This window comes from Patagioenas fasciata, chromosome 9 (assembly GCF_037038585.1).
Source record: "Patagioenas fasciata isolate bPatFas1 chromosome 9, bPatFas1.hap1, whole genome shotgun sequence".
Lineage (NCBI taxonomy): Eukaryota > Metazoa > Chordata > Aves > Columbiformes > Columbidae > Patagioenas > Patagioenas fasciata.
In genome coordinates, this window is record NC_092528.1 from 16094734 (window position 1) to 16118519 (window position 23786).

General features: G+C 38.5%; 1 protein-coding gene across 2 annotated transcripts in view; it reads right to left on the reverse strand.

Moving 5' to 3' along the window:
• Positions 1-2117: 2117 nt before the first annotated feature.
• The window catches only part of PCOLCE2 (procollagen C-endopeptidase enhancer 2), a 53407-nt gene continuing 31738 nt past the window's right edge, over positions 2118-23786 (reverse strand). For both annotated transcript variants that reach the window (XM_071812526.1, XM_065844776.2), the window contains exons 3-9: positions 17151-17406; positions 15644-15768; positions 12452-12588; positions 10009-10163; positions 6434-6517; positions 4272-4439; positions 2118-2683 (exon numbers count right to left, since the gene is read on the reverse strand). In XM_071812526.1, the coding sequence (XP_071668627.1) occupies positions 2547-2683; positions 4272-4439; positions 6434-6517; positions 10009-10163; positions 12452-12588; positions 15644-15768; positions 17151-17406 (1062 nt within the window). In that variant the 3' untranslated portion in view covers positions 2118-2546. The remainder of the gene's footprint in view (positions 2684-4271; positions 4440-6433; positions 6518-10008; positions 10164-12451; positions 12589-15643; positions 15769-17150; positions 17407-23786) is intronic.

Sequence of the window (23786 nt, forward strand, 5' to 3'; positions counted from 1 at the left end):
TTACATGTCTGTGATACTTCTTTAAACTGGGAAGTAAAAAAAAAAAAAAGTAAAGTTTGAAGAAGCCGGACATTACCTGGCTATAGGAGTCAGAATTTCTTTGTACAAATCTTAGTGTAAGTCATGAAAGGACCAAGTGCGTTTTTTTGACACCACTGCAAAATGTTGATTTTTCTTTCATGTTAATGTCTGTCTTGCCTGAGCTCTCACTATGTCTCGATTAATGAAAAATCGAGATGGAAGTTTTCACGGTATCTCCATTTGTAGCAGAAAGGTCTGAACCATTCATTACTGAAACTCAGCTTACTCTATGCTCTTCCTGAACTGTGGTTTTGATTATTGTTTCTGTTGAAATTATTTCAGAAATTCTATTTCAGATAATTTTGATTCTGTTTGGTTGCAGATTGGATTTTTAGTGTCTGGAGTTTACAGTCACTATGTCTGCTTTTAAAAACTTGTAATAGTTGTTACCTATGTTTCATAACCGATCCTTACTTGAGAAAACGGGCCCCATTCTGCTAAGTCCTGGCTCCCATTCCCTGTCGCAGGGTGGCTGCTGCCAGGGCTGCTATTTGGGAAAGGAACTGGTCTGAAGGGAGTGTCAAGAAGAACAGGCAGGAGCTTTCCTGCTTACCGGCTGGGGGAGGAGAGGAGCAGCTGCCAGACTCACTGCCTCGCTGAAAAAACTTCTGTGACAGATGGTTATGTCATCACAAATAAAAATAGATCATTGTAGTTCGAGACAGTTCCAAGCATGATTTCCACGTTGCTGCTCCCCAGGCTGCTGCTGAGGAATGCGGAGAGCGCCATGCACAAAACCCCTTAATCTGCATAGGAATCAATACTGGAAAAAACAAAATTGCCATTTAAAATTTTTTAAGTTACAGAATTTGATCTGCTTTGCAGAGGAATGTTGCTGTCATTTCCACAGCGAAGCGCTGTTGGGCGGCTCAGCAGAGCGCAGCCTGGGCCGTCTGCGGGGCGGCTGCCGCAGGAGCCGTGCGGTGCTGCCGGCTCGGGCTGGGCGTTCCGGGCTCCCGCTGGGCGCTGCCGGCTCGGGCTGGGCGCTCCGGGCTCCCGCTGGGCGCTGCCGGCTCGGGCTGGGCGCTCCGGGCTCCCACTGGGCGCTCTGGGCTCCCGTTGGGCGCTGCCGGCTCGGGCTGGGCGCTCCGGGCTCCCGCTGCAGCAGCCGGCCCGGCGGTGCTGCGGCTGCTCGGCTGTCACAGGGGAGAGGCAGCAGGAGAACGGCATTCCACATCCCTCTACTGAAATAAGCAATTAGTACTTCGAGTAAGCACTGGGGCTTTCAGTACAGCTTCCTGCCCGTGGTTACAGATTATCAGAACTCTGCTATGGTATTTACACACAAGAAAAACAAGTACTCTTAGGTTTTGTTCCATCCGTATCATTCCTGTTAGTGCTCAAGTTTTACCCAGTTGGAAAAGCATGTATTTCATATCTGCTTTTGACCAAAATGTTCTTCAACTTGTCAGTATTAATCTTCACCTATAATCTGTTCATATTCCTCTGTCTTTGGTTATAGCCTTTCAGTTTCAAAGTATCAAATAACTCTGTACAACTGACAGACGTGACAAAGATCTCTTAACATTATGACATTGTGTAACTGCTTCCAGTCTGTTCCTTCCCTTATCCTCAAAACAGCTACTTGTTTAACCATTTGCATATAGGAATGAAATAAATGAGACAGACAGGCTCCTATTTATACTACTGGTGCCAGACTGAACATTGCTGTATTGTCCGTCCTTTCACAGTAGAGACAAGACTTTAAACTATTTACACATGTACTTTACTGCCACAAAGTTAATTCCTTCTTACCTCCTCCTTAATTACCTCATGGATCATAATAGTGACATTTACTAAGTAGATTATAGTCATTGGTAGAGAAAAGTATGGTGCTGTTATACAGTTGTCTAATTCTTTGATGAGTAAATCCAGTTCGTATTAACATCAATGATTCACTGACTTCAATGGAAGAAAAACCAGGCCCTTAATCAGCAAGAAGAGTAGCGTCAGTCACACTGTGCAAGACCCGAACCATCAAAAGCATGTAAATGATTAAAAAAGAGTTTCTGTACATAATGAATAACTACTTGGTGTATGATTTAATCTTAAAATATTTTATTAAGCACAGATAATAATGCAGAAATCCATGTAATAAAACAACTTTAGAGAAAAAGCTAAGTTAAAATGAGTTACTATAAATATTGCACTTAAAATTCTTATTTTACATACACAACTCCTTAAAAAATTGGACACTTATAAATTAACAGCTTCCAAGTAACTGGAATTTGGTATGTTTGAGATCAGATGGCTGTGCTGCAAATCTTCGGCTTTAAGACTTAGGAGGATCTGTTCTCGTCTCGGTAGGCACATGTGATGGACACTGCTTTGTGCCGGGGTGTGCTTAGGTGGACGGGACGGAAATGGGGAGCATGGTCCTAGTGTTGACAGTCAGTTGTATTTTCATGACTTATAGTAAGTGAAAAATATTTTTCAAGAGAGGTGATAGAATGCAGCTGCGGAGTTTAGTTATAACATGTTTTGTTTTTCAAGGCATTTAGGATCTTTGAGTTCTTAGTCTTAAAACTCATGACAAAGCTGTTGGGAAAGACTTTGCCTCTACCGTCTTCTTCTACCTGGCCCATGATGATGTAGTTTAAACCTACAAAGCAGAGCATGATGTTACAAGACACAAATCCAGGATGTGATTTGGTAAGTGTAGTTCTTCATCTGTGGTCTCTATTCATTTGCACTCTGTTACCAAGGCCTTCTAACATTTTTTTCCTTCCTACCTAAAGCATGTACTTCCTTACTCATCTTTATGCAATAAAGTACAGTTACATAAAAATCAGGTATATAGCTAAGTACTACATCACTGAATATATTTTAGGAGATATTCATTAAATGTAAATTGTCAAATGAGTCTGAAAGACACTAGGAATGTAGTATAAACACTGGATAACTTAGCTACTGACACCCAGAGTGGAAAGTATCACATTCATTTTGGATGTTCTCTCATTTGCTCAGCCTGTAGGATAATGCACTTAAGGAATAATGCACTTAAGGAATAATGCACTTAGGTCTTTTCGTTCCCTTTTCCTTCCCCAAAGACATGAGCGTTTTCTAGACACACAGAGGGGCAGTCACACAAGCAAGGTGGGCTTAGTGTGTGATAAGCCCCGGCTTTGCAGAAATCAGATGGATTTGCATATTTTTATGGCTTAGAAGGGTTAGGGGTTTGCAAGGCCTTGGACGGGAAGGAGTGATGTTACAGGGGTATAAGCAGAAAAGTTTAGATATTAAGTAATGGCTACTAAATAATTCATGGGGATTTAGGAAGAGAAACAGAAGTGTGTGGCTTGGAGCCAGCAGTCTGCCTGCAAGGAGACCATTTGTTCCACCAAAGATATTACTATGTCTCCCAGCCAGGTGTCTGGTTTCCAGAGTAGTAAAGGTAAAAGCAAAACCTGCTTTCTGAGAAGAATTTGTCACTTTGGTGCTGCCCACTTTGAATGCTTAAATACCAGTAGTTTCCCGAATGTTATCAGGGGATTTTGATGCTTATTAAATTATTTTGACTGCTTCCTGCTATGGTTCCATTTCTGTTCTCCTGTTCTACCTGTTTACTCAGGACACAGAGCTGAAAACTGGTTTCTATTTTCCTTAGTTACTTCAATGAAAGCTATTCTCAGTGTTTCTGCTGACACCATATAGGTAGCCCGTAACTGGAAATTATCTTGACTGATCTCCGTATAATACTGTTTAGGAGAGCTATAGAAATACTGTTTGCAGATACAGAGTGGGCTTAATACCACTAGTATTTCTACAGTAAATGTGTAAATATATTCAGGAGAGAAGCAACAGGGAAACATTCATTTTTGTCATTTGCTGTGACACACTGCTTTTCTAGTGTAGCATGCTGCTGGTTTTCCCTTCTAAATAACTGTGTACGAAAACTAGCTCTGAAATACATACATGAAAAAACAAAGTCTGAGCTTTATTTGAGAGCACCAAATCAGATTTTACTTTATATCACGTGAATTTAAATACATATATATATATATTTAAAACTCCTTTGATCTGAGTCTAATCCTTTATAAGTAAAACTTAAAAATGCAATATAAACTTGGATAACTAGTTATTTACATCTTAAATAGATTATAAAAATAATTGCTGTAACTTTATTGATAGCATTTTTAAGAACTGTTTTATTTTATAAACACACAAGGCAGTTACATTTGTGTACTTACCTCTTCTGATGAGAGGACACTGCTTACATACAACAATAATCTTGGCACTCATACTCTTGCCAGCTTGTTGAATTGCTAAATTTCCCTCCTTATAGACATTAATGATTGATATTGTTGCATGCAGGCTGCCAGCCCGCGTTATTGCTGTGATTACAGTTCCAGTTATTACTAGAAGAAAATACATTTGATACATTTTTATTATTTTTTAGACTTACATGTTGAGGCATCATAAAAAACACGTAAGTATAAACAGGTAAGTATATTAGTCCATAATAAGGAAACAAAGAATACTGGCAACAGTGATAAAAAATGTGGGTATCGTCTGCATTAGATAACTCAGTACTGACAACATTTGGTGGCACCAAACATAAAACTGTTCTTAGGATTTATCAGTCTTTTGCAAACTCAGTTCTAGGTTTTGATCGTTTCAATTAAGCAGTACAACAAATACTACTTTTAATGACTGACTTTAACACAGCGGTGACATTGAATTGAAAACATTCTAGCGAAAAGCTGAATTCCCAGCTCTCCGACACCCTCAGACGAGTAACAGGGAATAGTTAATGCCCTAGGAGCTAGATGCTCATCTACCTGAGGCCTGATACTGATACAAATCTGCCAATTGCAGCTAAATTTAGACTACAGATTAGACATATCTCCTAAAGACCTCTCAGTATGAAAATAAAGATACCCTTTTCTCCCTGGCATGACTAGCTTAATTTGTAGGCCATCTTTGTTTATCAAACTGGAATGGTAAATAGCATTAGCAATTTATTTTCTTCTCAGATCACCTTTTGTAAATAACTCTACCCTCGGATCAGTTAGAGCTTCAGTTATCAATTATGTGCAGCTGGATTTACTTTACAAATCTTCATAATCCACATTTTGGGTTAGGCATTTGTAAATTTACATATTATCTTCCTTCAATCCAGAGCTTTTAATTAAATGGGAATGTTCGTGTTCAATCAAAAGAGAGCTGCAGATGGTAAAATGAAATGCATGATAAAATAGTTCTTATTTCCTAAATTCAATAAGTCAGCAAATGCACTTGGAATCAGTCATAGTCTGCAAACAGCACATGTTCTGTTCTTACCTTAAGATGCACCTGCATTCACAGTGCATATAAAATATTTTTATTCTTACTCATGCCGTGGAAAAGACTGAAAAAATTAATATATTTGACAAAAGGTGAGAGTGAATGTGATGCATTACCCTGGTTTTAGAGGAAAAGGAACAAGTTTATTATATAGTGGTGTTTGCCACCAATCACCAGAGCTGAGGTGGGGTCAGTAAAAAGAGACTTCTTTTTTTCTTTCCCTACCTGCTTCTTTTGGTTTGGGGCCAGGCTACACTGTGTGCAAATGACAACGGGCGGGTGTTGAGAGGAAAGCGCCAGGCGGCAGCGACTCCGCTCTGCTGGGGTACAGCCCCAGCCCTCGACTGTTCTCTACCAAAATGATGCAAAGCTGCTGCCACTTTCCTAAAACAGCAGATTTCCTCAAATCTCATAGGATCAGCTATAAAGTTCGAGACAGATTAAAACAAACAAACAAAAAGGGGTGTGGGGGGGAAGCTGTCCCATCACATTTTTAGGCATGTTACAGGGGATTAAAAAAAGCTTCCAGTATTAATACAGGAAAATACTCTGAAACAAAACTGAATAAACCAGCACTGACAGTGCCATACAAATATACAGCAGACATCATTTCTCCTGAGTGATTTGTGTCTGTATATGGAAAGCAGTTTTTGTAAACTTCACGCCTGCTAACTTCTTTTAAAAATATTTTGGAAGTCTGTAAACTGCACGGTGGAATAGTCAGCAGGTACAGCATAAAACGTGTATGGGCTGGTTATGGAGAAATGAGATGACAGTACAGTAACTGAATCAATACTTTCCTGTAGGAGAGTGTCTGACACTGTCATTTACTTTTCAGATGGAGAATGTGTGTTTGTTTGAGACATACACGCAGTGCCTATTTCAGAATATTTCCAAGGATTTGTTGAGTGAAATATAGATACTACTATAGATACACCCCCAAGATGGTGTAAAAATATAGCCCATATATGAATGATAACTCAGAACTACATCTGGTAAAACTCCTATGAGTCTAAAAATGCAGTGCCAAGTGAATAGTTAAAAAGAACCAATTTTGCTTCCTTACCAAAGTTGCTTGAACAATAATTGCTTTCGATAGTACCGCTCCTCTTGCACTTTTGCTGGCACAGGGCAACTGTAGGTTTCACAGCTTCTCGAGGAACAAGAAGTAAATTGAAATTAAAATGAGGTATTTGATACAAATGCAAAGAAATTTGTTAAAAAAAAAAAAAGATGAATCATCCTGATGTATAATTAACTAGCTCTGGTATTGCAGGGGATGAATATTTTCTCTGCCATTGCCTCCAAGCATCATCTTTTCACACGTCTCTCAGCTACGTACCTGTTCTAATGACCTTACAGAATGAGATGTTACAGAAAGTTTACCTTTGATTGCAGTGTGATCTTAAACATGCTGCTTATTGTGCCACTAATATTTAGTGTTGTTGCCATACAGCCCTAGTACTACATTTAAAGTACTGTAACATTATATTACAGTGACACCTCAGAGGGAGGGGGTGGCCTTTTATCTGAAATTACTGTCCTGTGATTGAAGAGATCAGAGTTCAAATTCCTCACTCTTTTTTTCTACATTTTTCACATAGCTTCATGACACATTGTACTGTAGAATTGTTACTGATGACATTTTGAAGCACAGCATAACAAATCTTTCGAATATTACGGGTCAACATTTTGTTTCCGTAACAGAATGCTCTGTTTATAAGCAAGTGAATACACTTTGCATTTTTGTCCTCCTTGGGTGGATGATAATGGTTTCTGTACTTTACTCAATAATCCTTTCTGTGTAATGCGTTGGGATGCAGTATTTTTAAGGCTTTTATGTCCCTTTCAAATTTGTTTGGAATTGGTCAATGACCTCACAATTATTGGAAACAGAGTTGAGACAGATTAATACAACCTAAACCCTACAGAACCCTAATTTCCAAGAAAAACTAGATTAGTTATGCAGAATATATTTGCATTTTTTACTTTCTTTAGAATGGAGCATTTTGCAGAACTTTTATTCAGCCTGTACTTTCTGAAAAATAACTTCTGACTGATTTTCCAATCAGTAATTTACACGTGTACTTCTAATTGCATGAACTAATTGATTCTTTTTATAATTTTCCAAATTCCTGAGATTGAGCTGAACGGCATTAAAATTACTTTGTCTTCAGTGTTATGCCCATGGTGGTTAAAAGATCTGCAAACTTGCTGGTTTGCTTTTCAAACCCAAAATTTAAAAATTGGACTCCGTACTTTCATTTATTTGAGATTTTCTGGTTTTGGTTTTGTTAGTCTTTTGGGGTTTTTTCAGTCTTCACATGATGGGTATTCAGTGTGACTCTTCAGACCATTCAATTCAGGCATCTCTAGTGGGATTGTACATGATGGAGCCTCAGTGCTACAGTCAGATCCACGTGGTCATGGGAGTGAAACTCCCACTGTCATCACTTCTGCTGTCTTGATGTTTCTCCACAGTTCTTTCATACCCGTGTGCATTTCCTATTTTTAATTATATGCTGTGTTGCTTTTTGTAAAGTGACTTCTGTGGGGAATACAGTGTAGAAATAATACACTATATTCAGCTCCTAGAACTTAAAACTAAATGCTAACTTTTTCAAATTATTATTTCAAATTACAGTTAGTGCTTGGCAAGGTGCCATGCCATGCCATTTAATTGGTTCTCCTGTTTCACAGCGTCTGTTGGTAGGTCAGGCAAGTACCTCCTACCTCAATGCCACATGCAGCATGACCAAAACTAAGAATTTAATGTTCCTTGAGTCTTGCAGTTCAGTGTCCACAGCAAGAAGATAAGAAATGTAACATGAAGGTGAGTCACAGGTGTGTGCCACTATGACAGCTGTCAAAAATTTATTGAGTGGCTTTGATTTTTCTGAATTTAAAACTGGAATTATGCATTACAAAATATTGTTTGGTCCTTGTTTTGGTTCAAGTTTTACTTTAGAGTTTAGTAAACGTTGGTTGGTGACTTTGTTATGATTTCTCAGTAGAGGCTGCCTATTCTTTAGCAAAATATAAATTGCCTACCATTTCACATGTAGCCATATCGTCAGGCAAATGTATGACTTGATTCAGTGAAATAAGAAAATTACTTAACCATATGTTTTGGATTAACCTTCATTACTTATATGAATGTATTGTATAGCATTTATTTCTTCAAGTAACAATATTTTGATGTAAGACAGAGACTGAGGTAATTTTTGAAAATGCCTACTAAAGTTAAATATTTCATTAACGCCTGGAGTTCTGTGCAAGTTTGAACAGATCTGATTTGCAAGATAATAAGCTATTTGAACTGGATGCTTCTGAATGCAAATGACTGACTGGAAATTTAACTAAACTGTCGAGGTCTGGTGTAGTTTGGTTTGTTTTTAAGATCAGAAATGCCTATGCCATGCATCATTGATCAGACGTTGAAAGGACTTCTTATTTCTGTCTGTCTAACAAGTCATTTTGAACACCTTAACCTCTGCTGTCCTCTCACAGATGATTTTACATTGCTTTTATTATCTAACACTGATGTTGTCATAAAAATTGATTTGGAATTAATTAGTAAAGTACATCTCTTTCGCATGTGCACACACAAACAGCTCACAGAGCAAAACTCAGCGGCAAAACCCTGAACACAAACACAGCATGAGATACCTGACAGAGCTGAATTATTTATTATTAGAGTAGCAGTCACAACAGGATGATTTACAAATCATTATGGTTTCATTTGTATAATGTTTATTTTCATCTATCGGTATTTAAGCACCACAGCTTCTTGGATTCCTGCTGACAGGCCATTGCTGTCCTGACTTTTGAGGCCTTTTAAGTATAAATCAGGTTATGTGTTGCAAAAACATCATAAATAATTTGGTTTTCTGCTATAAGGGCATCTTAAATCTCTCACATCCAGGTTATAGAAATTGTAAGAATTTCTCCCTTCAGTATCTCTGTAATGAGGTAGTTTTGGCAACACCTTCAGAGAAATCCTCCTCTGATCTTTCATATATGCTGTCTAGTCTTAAATATAAAAGGAAACTTATTTTTAGTGTGACATATTTCTTTATAAGTTCCAAACCCTGATCTTTTTTAAAATAAAAATAATTCTAGGAGGGTGTCACGTTGAGAGGATGTTGACAGAATCTGAAGAGGGCTCAGGTGGCTTCCATACCAATTTTCCTTCGTCTTAATAACTAGGTGAAGAAAAATAGGGCCAGATTTTTACATATTAACACATACAGAATAAAGAGTTCCTTTAAATAAAACTATTCCCTAGAATATTTAAAACTTCTTATGTGAAAGAATTTTGTTCATCCATACTTCTATGGAATTTGCTAGTTAACTGTCAAAAACTGAGACAGGAAAACTCTCAGCAGAAGCGAGTTACTGTTAGACTGATCTCTTGTCTGCATAGATTTCCTTTTAATAACATGAAGTAGGTTCTTCTTCGAGTATATTAAGACATTCCCTTGAGTATATTAATTTTAATTCATTCTCTCAACACTTGAAATACTAACAAACCATAAAACTAATTTTTCACCTACTTTCTATCACATTTTTCCATAACCTTCTCCTTGTACTGGAATAATTAATTTTTCTAAGAAATAAAATAAAGCCAGTAAAACTTACTTGAGGTAGCAGGGAGTGTTGTAGTAGTAGGCGGAACTGTAGTTGCAGGTAACTTTTTTGGTCTAAATTTATAATGGCCAATAAAGCCATCAGCTGTTAAGCTTAAATCAGACAAAAACTGAATGAGCAACTCATTTCTCTCAGACAGAATAGGCCTGAAATAGAAAACCAAAATATTTCCATTGTTTTGAATGTCAAAGACAAAAACCATTAATAGCATTCTAACCAAAACACTTTAATTATTGGTCTGAATGTAATATCTGCCCTCAGACTAATACTGAAATACATGTTTCTTTGCTGGCATGTCAGACACTGGTGCTATGAGTGTGAAACTCATTCTGATGAATCATCTAAACCTCTGGTTCCTGAAGGTTCTGTCAGTATGTGGATCTTTAAGCTCTTCTGTGTGACTTCATTGCAGACTTCACTTCCATGGAATGGAAGGGGCTAGATTAACACAATGGGAAAATGTACTGAAGAAATCCTCAGGGAGGAAATCCTTAGCTGAGGTAAGTAAATGGGTTTCTTTATTTGTTTTTGTTTAATGAAAAACATATTACACACTTGAAAGGCCTTAAGAAAATGAATTTAATGTTGGGTTATGTAATTCTTTTGACAAAAACACTACAAATAAAATGGTTTGGGTTATTATTTCTTTATGTGGTTTTGGCTTTTGTCAATGTTTCGATATTCATTACCAAGACCTTGCAGGTAATTTCTTAGGATTTGAAATGTCAAGGACAAGCACTGTTCAGTGTATTAGTTTTCAGTTCATAAACTGCACAGTACTGTGCACTACTGTGACACTGCCTCTGGATGTGGATGTCATGCAATGACGCTTCATTCGAGACTACTGTTAGAGAAAACCATGTGGAACGCAAGTCTTGCCAAAGCAGCACTTCTCTCCCTCTTTGAGCCTTCTACAGACCTTGTCTCAATATTCATTAATAATAATTAACACAAATTTTTCAAGCAAAACCACAGTTTTTGGAAAAAGAAAGAAAAATATAGGAGCAAAAGAATCTTGGTGAGGGGAGAGGAAAATAGAAAGTGGTTTTAAGATGTAGTTTTACTAAAATAACTGTGTTGTTTCTTCCCAGGAAGCCTGACAGTTCCTGAGCAGGAGTTCTTCAAAACATTTAATCAGGCCGCCGAAGTAAAAACTCGTGATCATCTCCCAGTGTTTTGGCAGGTGTTCCAGAAATCAGTTTACTCTGACGGCTGAGTGTGACAAAACCAAAAGTAAGTGCCTGGTTATCTGGAATTCTATAGATTTACAGATGCTGTGGTAGTTGCAGGCTTTGCTTGCTGCAGAACTGACCCAGGCTGTGGATGCAGGAGGGCACAGAGGATCAGCTGCCCGAGAGCCTTGTTCTGCTTCCTCAGCACCAGGGATACAACAGCAGTTCTGAAAATTCTCACCTACTCTGTGTATCCTGTCTTTTTAAATAAGGCTTTTTGTGTGAGAGGCAGGGTTTTTTGAGTAATTACTTCTAACAAATGGTGCTTATTATGTATACCATTAATTTACTTATCATAATAATTGCATTTAGGATCAATTATGTGGTTACACTGTACACTCACTGGTCTGCAGTTGGATCTGAATTCATCACTGCATCACCAAATCAGTTCAAGGTATCCACTTTACTCATACTTTTTATGTGTACTGTTTCTGTTACAGAATGCCATGTTACATTACCTTCTGGTTAATGAGTTCCACCTTGCATAATTAGTGTCAGACAAGCAACCAATACTCTATAGAAGGCTCACTTCACAATTCAGTTTACACACAACGATTTCTGGTTCTTTTACAACACTGGTCTTGTCCTTACTGTTTTTCTGAACCCAGTTGATAAATTTTTATGAGAATTGTACAAAGCTAGCGGAAAATCCCCAAGAGCCATACTTTCCTCCTTCAACTAGATATATAAGCTGCCTATATACAGCTCTGCAAGGGAAAGTGACTGTGTTGAGGCTCTATCTTGGATTTCTGGTTAGAAAGCAATGCTATCCTAAAAGTGACTTTCAGGACACTTTAATATTCTGTAACAAGAAATGTCATCTCTAAGCTCTGTAGCCTGGGTCTGAGCCCAGTCTTCTGCCCTTGCACAAAGTCCAAACTAACGTCTCTGGATGTTGAAGCCCACTAGGGCTTGGCAGACCAATTTACAGCTTTGAGATGCTGTGGGGACAGATGTCAAGCCACAGTTGAGAGGTGGTTTAGGAAGCTACTGGTTGGAGCCAGGGCTAGTCATGGACGGAGAGAGAAAAGGGAAAACCTAGGGACAGACAAGATACTGAGCAGCTCCTGGAAGTTCAATTGGATGTAGAAAGTGTCATATTTAATTAAAAAAAAAAAAATCTTTCTGAAGCCTAGTACAGAACAGTTGGCAAAATGACACATAGTGGTAGTGAAGTTCATAACTGAAGATAGTTAACTTACGCTGGTGGACTGTCTCCGCAGTACTTCCCAATTCTTTTAGCGTCATTGATTTCCCCACCATTAAACACTGCGACATAGTCGTATCTGCAGTAGTTATCTCTCTCCACATCAAACTTCTCAAACTTTAACTCTATTAGCTGCAGGGAAAGTATAAATAACTCATGCAGGTTTTGCTGTGCAGAATAATGTTTCTTATAGTAAGTGACCTCTTCATATGAACTACTAATTGATTTTCTATAAAGTCCTTAATCGACTTGATTATGGAGTAATGTATTCTAATCCAAGTCACTTCTCTCCAACAAACAGTTCAACATATGACTCTAATATTCTATAAAACATTTATTTTCTTCTCAAATATATGCAAGTAACTTCTCATAAAGTTGTTTTTATGAGTGAATGAAAACAGGATAGTAACTATTAGGTATTATGCTGGTTTTAAAATAACTATAACAAATCTAAACCAGAGAAAAGGGGCTTTTAGTATCATTGTATCACCCAAGATATGCTAAAAAAGCAAGAGCCATATCACTGAGTTCATTAAGAGCAAGGTCTGAATCATTGTGGTTGCCAATACTGTGCTTACATGATGCAGAAATAAAAAGGTCAGAAACAAAAATAGTGATAGCAATAAAATTAGTAAATAGTAAGACTAAAACCAAGAGAAAGTAAGTAGTTAAAGGAATTGTATTTCCATACACGATTTCCATAAATGTTGGGGCTTTAGAGTTTGTAAGAACTAGTATAACTCTGGTATTTCCAGTGTTGATGCTATTACCTCCAGCATGACTTCTATTTATGGACTTTTCTACTTCAAAAAAAAAAAAAACACCAATGTACAAGAAAACAGAAATGGAATTTACTACTCTGAGGCCAAGTCCTGCAGTATGTTTCTGCCAGTTGTGTGTAGCAAGGAAGGAAAACACAACATAACTGCACAATTGAAATAGAGGCAAAATCTGCATTTAGGCTGCACAACAGTATTTAAATCACCTTCCCATAATGAGGCTTCAATGACAACATTGAATTGTGTTGATTGTAGATATGCAGAATTTCTCTTTAAAGGTCTGCCTCAAACAAAGATGATATTAAATCTTTTAAGGCTGTACAAAGAAAAAGGAATCGTTTCTACATCGCATGCACTTTATTTGATTTACTGACATAGTTAAAATAATCTTGTTCCACATTAATGGTAATGATAGCCTGATACCACCTGATGTCTTAGTTTTGCCTGGATATGCTTTTGCACTATTCAGAAGTGTAAGGCATCATTTTGTTTCCCATAACGTATGAGTAACCTAGGGGGACTTTTTTCAGAGATGAGTAACATGCTTGTTTCAAAAACCTTGTCACCATGATGAAAAAATGCACTTTAAATGGAAGTACCCATCAGAATAATAAGCTTCTGCTCAAAAAGATGGTATAGAAAGAAGTAATGCAACTAGGAGCAGAAGTGCTAATTTTTTCCACATGCAGGCAAAACAGCAGGCCACAGTATCTACTTTACTATTATTCCTAAGTGAACTTTGCACTAATAAAGAACTATTTCATGATAGAACAGAAGCTCTTCACGATCATGAGAATCTCCTTCATGTTCTGTAACGAAGTAATTATTGGGTTGTATTAGAAGTGAAGCAGTGCTTTGTTTTACTGCTCAGATGCCTGCGAAAGGAAAGTACAGACAGTGGCACCTGAACTTTGGCAAGTAAAGAGTGAACAGCTTTTCATGTGCACTTGGAGAGAGATGCTTATTCACTACTTTCAAAAATGGCTTTTGTCACTGACAAAATTGTGCCTCATCTGCATGCAAACAACCATTACTGCACTACATGAAAAATATGTATTTGGAAATGAGTAGATTCATGGATGTTCAAAAGGCACGGCATATAATGTCCTCATTTTTATGCTTACATAGCCCTTCTTAAATCTCCTCTACAAGCTTAGGAAAAGTTTTAGGCTTATCTAGAGATATTTGGAAAGAACCAAAGTAATCTGCAGTTTACAGATAAGGTTTTAAAAATCACTGCCTATCTACAGGATTGTTAAATGACCTGTATCTAGCAAGCAAGGAATGTGGATTAAAGATGAGTACAGGAAAGACTAAGCTGACATATTGCTTCAGTTCAAGGGAGAAAATATCTTGGGAAATGGAAAAGTATGAAAGATCTGAAGAATATATTTATCTGGGGCAGCTTTTTTTATATGGAGGATTACAGTCATGAGCAGAAGATTAAGAGGAAAGTTGTCTTTACATGTAGAGGAATTTAAGAAGCTGGACATGGTTAAGAAAAGCAACCTACCAAACATGACTGGTCGACCAAAACATTCAATCATTGTAGAATTCCTGCCAAGGTACAGAGCAGATGGCTTGGCAACGATCAGAAAATGTAAAGCTAGAATTGCAATTAGCCCTACAGCGTAGGCAACATACTTGTGTTTGCCATGTGTGGCAAACGGTGGCAAATGAGCCCTCTTCATCTGTCGTCACATCTCTTCAGGTCTTAACAAAGTGGTAACAGATGCTCTGAGGGCATCTGGCTAATTAAGCAAGCATGTTATGAGATGGAGCCTTCAGAATATGAAATAAAACAAACTTTATGAAATGCACATTGAAAATCCCTGTGCAGGACACATCTGAATACATTCCCTTTACCATAAGCAGAATAAATAATTTCTGCTTTAAATAAATTCAATCAGTTCTGCCTGTGTACCTCAATAACAAACTGCAGCAACACCGAAAATGCTTCAAATGTTGTTAGACTTATACCTAGAATTGGTCATCATTGTGTTTGGTCCTGAGATCATCACCTGCCCTAACTTAATTTGCATCATGTTGTGCTAATTAACAAAATCACCTTAAAAAAAAAAATGTTTTAAAAGCCTCACCAGTCACAGATGCTTTTAAAAGTTAAATTTAGGGGAAAGTACCAATGCACAGAAGAGGACACGCAATGCTGAGAAGGCACAGGGGTCACTGGAGCGAGGCAGGTACCAGATCAGGGGAAGGCGGCTGTTGCTGGAGGGTAGGTGTCCTGTGCTCCTTGCACGAACCCAACTCAGATTTCAGCCAAATTGTGTTTTAATTGTTTCGATGCAAGGCAGGCAGCGTGCTGTGTGAGCGGGCTGTTGATGCGGTGTCGGTCCATGCAGGTGATGGCAGCCGGGCCGCACCAGCGGGCAATGGCAGCCCCTTACCTGGTTCTTCGGGGCGACGATGTGCCAGGAGCAGGTAACTCCAGCTGGGTAGTCTCGCTCTGGCCAGTTGGGCGTTTGGAAGGACCCCGATGGCTTCTCCAGTCGTCCCCCACAGTACTGATCCCCTGCAAGTACAATGCACGGTGCTGACCACAGCGGAAAAAGGACGTGGGTGACCTACAGAACAGGCTCTGTGGAGAGCCCACGACCGAGAGGGGCTTTTTCCTCCATATCTCTCTTCCCAGTCCCAAATTACAAAGCTACATCAGGTATGTAATTCTTACTTATAACATAATTATGAACCTTCTTTATTAAATTATCACATCACAGTCATTTAATGTATCTTTCCAGAAGTTATCAATAAAAGGATAGAACTGAAAAGACTAATGTATTACTCACCACCTGCATTGCATCTTCCATATAACCTGTCTAGGCTGGTGTCATGCTAACCACAAAAACCTTGAAGAAGAGTCTCTCAGCAGGGCGATACCACCTCCCTGCAACCCCCCAGCTTCTCCCAGCCCATGGCCTTCCCAAGCACAAGGGAAACCTTTGTGTTTAATAATCCCTAAAAGATTTTTCTTTCACGTGTTTTTCCAATTGTTTTTAAACCAGTGTAGAAATCAACAGTCCCCAATGTCCCCTGGCACAGATGTTCACCACTTTATAGCTCAGACAAAAAACGCCCTCTCCTTTCCTTTGCCACCACTTGCTCATCTGTTTTTGTTTTCGAAGAGACAGCAACTGTGGTCCCCATTCACCTCCTCTGTACTGGTCATGACTTTAGAGCCCTTTCCTACACTGCCCTTGCCCGTCTCTTTTCCAGCATGAAGAGGTCCATTCTGTGCAGCTGATCTTTGTGTAGAACATGTTCCTTAACTCTGTCATATTTGGTGTCTCCGATCACTTCTGAGAGTTTTATTATATCCTAGCATGAGATGGGAACATCAGAATGGCACGCAGTATTCAAGGTGCAGATGCATTTATGGATTTATAGTGGCATAATTTGTTGTTGTTGTTTGGTCTTTATTCCTTTTTAAAAAATTGTTAAGTTTCTGTTTCTTTTTTGATAACTATGGAGCACTGGATTGATGCTCAACTATGTTTTAATAAATTATCTATTTTACACATAAGATCTCATTCCTAAGCTGCAGTAGTCAATTCAGAGCCCATTGTACTGTACATAAAGTTAGGGTATTTTTCCATTATTTGCAACATTTATCTATATGGAATTTTGTCTGCCATTTTATTGGCTAGTTATTGCCACATTGCTGCTAGGTGCAATTATTCTGCAAATCTTAGAATGTTAGCCCTCTTCTTTACTATTTCTTTACTAACTACAGTGGTTAAACAGTTATACTTGGCTATTTACTAAGCAAGATAATGAATATGTTGAACCACACAATCCCTTATATCTCTGGCATCCCATCTTTTTGAGGATTAATGTGGCTCTCCACGGAGTTGTACAGCCATATTTGTCTTCAGTGCACATGTAACTGTTAATTACCTCTTTCATGGGGTTCTGCTGCAGAAAACTTCGCAATGAATCCGCTTCCAGCAGTATTAGCATCTGAAGTCATCTGCACCAGCATTTTATTGCTGTTGGATATGAGGGCACCTGGTTTCACTGTACCACAGAACCTGCCGATGCGTTGTCCATTGGCATGGCCGTTGTATATATCCACAAAATCATATCGGCACAAGTTGTCACTTTCCAGGTCTAGATATCTAAAAGAAAGAACCACCACTTTTCCTTCTGGGACCTGCAGAGAGAGAGGGATGGAGACATGTATCTTGAAATGTGACTGACACTACATATCTATCTGATCCCCCTATTTGCACGAGTATTTTCATATCCTTCACTTCTTGCCAGGTAAGCCTTTTTTTATCATCTATAGTCCAGACAGAGTGGTTTTGGAAATCATATTGGACCAATCATAAGAACAAAGCTCTGGCCACCTCTGTTGCCATTATTTTCTTCCTGATTCAGAGTACTGTCTCACCATCACCACCCAGTTCAGTTTGGCATGTTTCTCTTATTTTCTGCTGAAAGTATGCAAGCAGCCATGCAGCTCCCTGTCACCAAGTAAGGTGAGGAGGATGAGATTAACATGGTTGAAAAAAAATATGGAACAAGCAATTTACAATTTTGAACAAATGAAATGGACTCTCTTATCTTGCTGATTTGTGCCATAAAATTTCATAGTTTGAAGGGGTTTTTTTAATTTACTGACATGTGACTTACATTTACAAATAAAATTGGAAACTTTATGGTTATTGCTGTACAACCCTAAAATTTAGCTATTGGAGTAGGTACATTTAGCTTGAAGGCTGTAGCGAAAGAATTATATTTGGAAAGAATATGTAAAACTATAAACAGAGTGTTCAAAAGAACCATTAGTGGGCGTCCTCAATACAGAAGAGAGTTTCATTTTCCAAAACATCTGAGGAAACATAAGTCAGGGCAAATCTTACATGTCTGCATTTGTGGACATTGCAAAAGAGGCAAGACTACTGAGAAGGATGTAAGTTAAGAGAGCATAATAGTTTAGAAGGAGGAGAACATTTCCTGGGATAGAGTTGCAAGCTTTTAAGAAAATAAACAGCATACTGAGAAGTGAAGACTATTCTAACAAAGCATTCAATGCTGTGTTAACAGGACAGGGAGAAGGGAAACAGTATTTTAAAGTATAGAGAGACCTTAGACTGGCAGAGTGTAATTATCTGCATTCAATTCATAGCCCAGTAGAGTGGTTACCCATTAAAATAACTGCAGCTGTTCTGTTTTACTGAGACACTGCTATTATTTTCTGCTTTAAATACATAACGCACACATAGCATGTCTATAAGTCTGTATTTAAGACACTTTAAGAGTTCATGATTTTTTTCTTTCCTTAACAGTGACTCATTTTAAAACACCAGTTTGAGATAAACTATTCTTATACGAAGTTGTCAAACAGTGTTTGCATTATGTGAGTTCCAACAATTAAAAATGCCTTGTCAGGTATAGATGGAAGTGCTACACATGGAAATGACCACTTAACCCAGAGAAGATACTTATACAGGCAGCAGGTCTAGATGTTGTGAAAAATGTGCTGTAGCCATGTTTAGGTTACTCAATCATGCAGCTGCTTTCATGTCCTGCACTGATACTGACCCTGCGGCAGGACAGACTTTTGCATGAGCTGCTTCCAGCTGCCCGGGTCCACGTACCCGCTGGCTGAGCAGCCCCACTGCAGCTCCTGTCACTGGCGTCACAGTATTTGCCTTTAGTTCTTGTTCAAAGTTCTCTCAAAAATGCATTCCATTCCCCTGTGCTGACGTACACCACTACTACTACATCAAAACCACAAAACTCATCTAATCTTATCCAGAAATTCCAAAGCACAATGACTATATTTCAGAAAACTTTAAAGCCAGATGTTAAACTTACACTCCTGGAGTGAGCAAACCTTATACATGGTATTAGAAAATAACCCACATGTATATTTAGTCAGCATAAGGCCAATACAGACACATGGTCACACTGTAAGATATTCTGTGAAAGCAATATGACTCTTTGAATTGCTGCTCTCACAGCTAAGTCTCTTATTATTGCATTCACTTGTCTTCTGGTCTTAATCACTAAGAAGCATTAAGACATGGTCATTTTAACAGAAAAAGAGCTAAAAGGAATTTGGTATTCCTGTCAGAAGACCTAAGTGTTATTTATGGTTTACTACAAACTTTATGTGACCAGACAAATCAGTTCAAAAATGCTTGCTGTAAAGTCAGTTATCATGTTTTAATATAGACAGAGCTGCTATGCCTACAGTTAAGATTGTTCAACATTTTCCACTACAAAACACTGCTTACAGTGTCTTGCAGCCTGGCTGCAACTTACACATCTTTAAGAAGCTTCCCCTTTTCCTCCCACTGTTTGTGAAATTCGAGCAGAAATTGCTCCATCATATTAGATTAAATAGTTTTGTCAGTGCTTATGAGATTTTTCCCTCCTTTCTCAGCTTGAATTGCCTCTTTGAAGTCACCTACTCCCTCCCTGAGTTTGAAGAAGGAAGTTGAAATGTGAGAAGTGGCTGGTTCTGGGGTAAGAAAAGGTCTTTTTGCTGTCCTTGTAGAAATGCATTCAGATTTAGCCAAGTGGTTACCCCTCGGTGACGCTGGTGGGTGCTCACTGAGAGCGCGTTGAGCCAGCGCTGCCCCGCTCGCGCCAGCCTCACAGCACTCAGCCTTGCCCTGAGTTTTCTGCCCCAAGGGACGTGGGGAACCAGGACGTGGGACCGACCCGCGCTGAAAAGGGAGAGGATGCTGGCAAAGCTGCCGAACTCCAAATTGCCAGACAACCATTCACTCAAGTCCTGGGTTTTCTGTTTCATGGTGTAAGTAATTCTGTGCAGTGTTGCATACTTCCTTCTCCACCCTCCACCACTGATTGTGTTATACTATACTAAGTTACATTATCTATTTATATTTCATTATAGTATTTAATCTCTCTAGCTTCTATTTGTTCAGTCTACTTGATCTTGGTCAAGACTGTTCCCCATAGATGTACTGAGTTTCTCAGTTTGGTTTCATGACAGTCTGTAAGAAAATGTGTAGGAGAAACTGAGCTACATGGTCATGAATGTTTAGCAAGGAGCCAACTCCAGACTTCAGTTGTCAGAATCATCCTTGCTCACATTTAGCTCAATTTGGGGAGCACTGGGTCCCTTAATCACAGTCACTACTTACTGCCATTACTTTATAAAATAATGTCATTGCCTATTAAAATAATATTTGTCACTATTCACAAAAATAACAAATTTGTTCCAGCATGTTAAATCAATTAAAACTTTGTGATCTGAGCAGATGACATTTAGGAGGGCAGAGGATGGTGATTCCACATTCCGGCAGGAGCTGGTCCAGTTTGCAGTTATTTCCAAGGAATCCCACCCTAAATACAGGCATCTTTGCAAAACAATACTTTTCTTTCATTTCCATAATTTCCCTTTTTTAAATGTTGAAAAGTTATGTGCTAAAATCTGCCAATGTTTATCCTAGAACATTTAAAGTATTGCTTCATGAGAAACACAGGGGAGAATGCAGAGGCCAGTATGACTCAGTTGTGTTTACTTTGAGCCACATCCGAGCCTGATGCAGTAAGACGATGGGATACCTCAGAGGGAGAATTGGAAGGAATTCCAGCTCTTAAGAAAAATAAAAAAGGAGAGGAGTCAAAGGAAGAGTGTGATGCTTCCCCTGCAGGGTGTGCCTTATTTTTATGTTTTATCCACCCAGCTGGTATCTTTCAACAGAGGCACTTTAGCTTCTGCCTCTCCTTGTCACACAGTGGGTGACTGACCCATACTTGTCCTTTGCTTCCCTTCTTAACTCTGTGAACTTCTTTAGGATCAGATATCATGATGCTAACCTCATATGAAGGATGCCTTACTCTTATTGAAGGCTAAAGGAAAACAGCACTCTCTGAATTTTTTAGAGGGAGTTTTTCTAGACCGTAATTCCCTAAAATAATCCATGTCCATTATTAACCTCTTGTATATATACAACCCACCACAAAATAAGGTCCCTGGATGTCTTTTTGTTAGCATTTTTTGCAGGTATTTAATATAATGTTAATCAAAGTTCACTTACATTTAAAGTAGCTAAGCTGTGTTTCTGTAGTTGTTCTGACTAAACACAAAGCCCTCTTGATCAGTGTGTCTCTTTCAGTTTCTGAGGAGGATTCCCAAACTGTCATACTTTAAAAAATTACTTGGGTTTGATTATTTGCTTCAAAAATAATTTTTTGATGGGGAAAACCCCTTAGATGCCAGCTTAGTAAGAAACTATTTTGCCAAATTTTTAAACCTATACTGTACATGGGTTTAATATATTTTGGTATATGTTTAATACCAAAATGCTGATTATATGTTTTGCCATAGCAGTCCTAGGTAGACTTGGAAAATACTTCAGCCGCTTGCACGCCAAACATGTTATTTCTCTCTGCTGAGAATGAATGTGAAAGTTATTTGGTTTTACATCCTGGGAAGAAGCACAACTCCAGCCTACTTGCTGCTTCCCTGGCTCCATCCTCTCCAGCCACAAATGAACAATTTAAAAAAACAAATCATATTAGCTTGCTCTCCCTGACAAAGGCACTAGATTCTGTTCAACTATTTCTTTTCTGGCAATACAACCATGGATAAAGACCTGTTCTCTAAGTTTCATGGTGACAGGGGAAAATGAATGCTAAAATGTAGAGAAAATTATTTAAAATACTTCAATACCCCAGGGCAGATTCCCAATTCTCCTGATAAGTAAATTTTTCAAACCTTGCTTATTGTCAGCAAACCTGCTGGAACACAGCTCCTGAACTTATAAAAATACAACCTTACATAACTCTTGACGGTCTTCAGTAGTATTGCACATAAAGTCATCGGAGTTTTATGGGAACTACACAGTCTGCCAGAAAAACACAGGACAACAGTCCAGATTATTGGACTATATGACACATTTATGTGAGGTGATGGCCAGGAAGGATTACAGAGTATTAAAAGTAAATGTATATGACATATTTTAGATAAAGCCATATACATTACTATAAGAAAGGAAATTGCTGTACAAATGACTTCTTAGCAAAGCCAGCTAAAAGCTGCTGGGTAGTCTGCCAAAGTTGTAATATAACCACAAGCATGTGCTGAACACTTCTTAGAGCTCTTAGAATAGAGAAGCTGTTTTCTTTAGCCAGCTGAAAAAGTCCCAGTCCCTTGACATAACAGAACCATAATTGAGTTAGAGAGACTCTTCTAGCTTTAGCAAACCAGTTGGAAAGATTTCAGCTGATACCCAAATGCTACATTGCTTTATCTGTATCACCCATAACATTTTCTAAAGTTATTTTCTTCTAAATAATGAATTAGCTGTCACTCTGTCTCTCTGTGGATTTCTTCTAGAGATGAGATCCTGTATTTGAGAAAACAACAGCTTCATGCTTCTTGTGAGCCAGACACAAAGTGAATCAATGTGTCTTGCAGACTTGTCAGATCCTGCATTAGACGGAGTGTTTTCAGGAAGGTGTTCACAGCCCTTGGCTAAAATGGACAGGCAAAAAGTCTTAGTCACCTTCTAAGATTAGATGATAAATGAGGAAGCCTAACAGTAACTACACCATATTTCTTCATGGGAGTGTAACTGGCTTTTTAGTGTTATTGCAAGCTATTCAGCAGTATCTGGTGAAAGTATTTTGTTGTTTAAATTCCCACTAACCAAACCCTTTAGGGTACTACTTTGCCTCAGTCTGGTAAATCATCCTCTTTTTTTTAAAGAGGGTTCAGGCTTAGTCTTGCAAATTTTAGTCCTTGCCTTCTACACAGTTGATGGGGGGGAAAAAATCAACTTAGTGAGCTTAGTGAGCAATATTGTCTAACAGGGGTTAAATGACTTGGGGACATAAGAAATCCTGGACTACTACAGTTGTGTAGCCCTTCTCTGGCTTTGGGAGAGCTCCAGGGAACAGGAATGCAGCAGTTGAAGAGCAGGAGTAAATGGCAGAACAGCAGAAAAGTGGGAATTGTGATGATCATGAAATGCCAGAAGCGGAGTTCCTTCCACAGTCAATAAAGTCCAAGTACGGACACAGCTCTGGTACGGCTTTGTGGTAACACTCTTCACAATGTTCAGGCTAACCTGGACACTCACATCTTGTTGGCAAGAGCCCCATTAAGTCTGCAATGAAACCACTCTGTATGGACTCTTTAAATACAATCAATTGCTCTCTTCTCCCTTTACCCCCAATATATGATGAAGGGTACATGCATGGGATGCTTGAGTAAATGCTTCTTCAGTGCTGGCTCCATTTGTAATCCAAATTTTTTTAATGGTAAAAATGTTATGCTGTTACAATCAAAATTATTATTTACCCCCAGATTCAATTTTGAACTTCTGAAGATCTAATACTGAGTTATACTGGTAAACTAACTTTGGAGTTTTTTTCTCTTTTACTTAAGGCATGTGTGTATGATTCCAAATGCAATTTGTGTCTGCTTTTCAGATCGTAAAGTGGGCCATGCTAATTGCTGTAATCTCAGCCACTTGACCGCAGGAAGCAAGTTTATTGATGAGCATACATGGTATTTCACATCATACTCTTCTGAAAAAAAGTCAG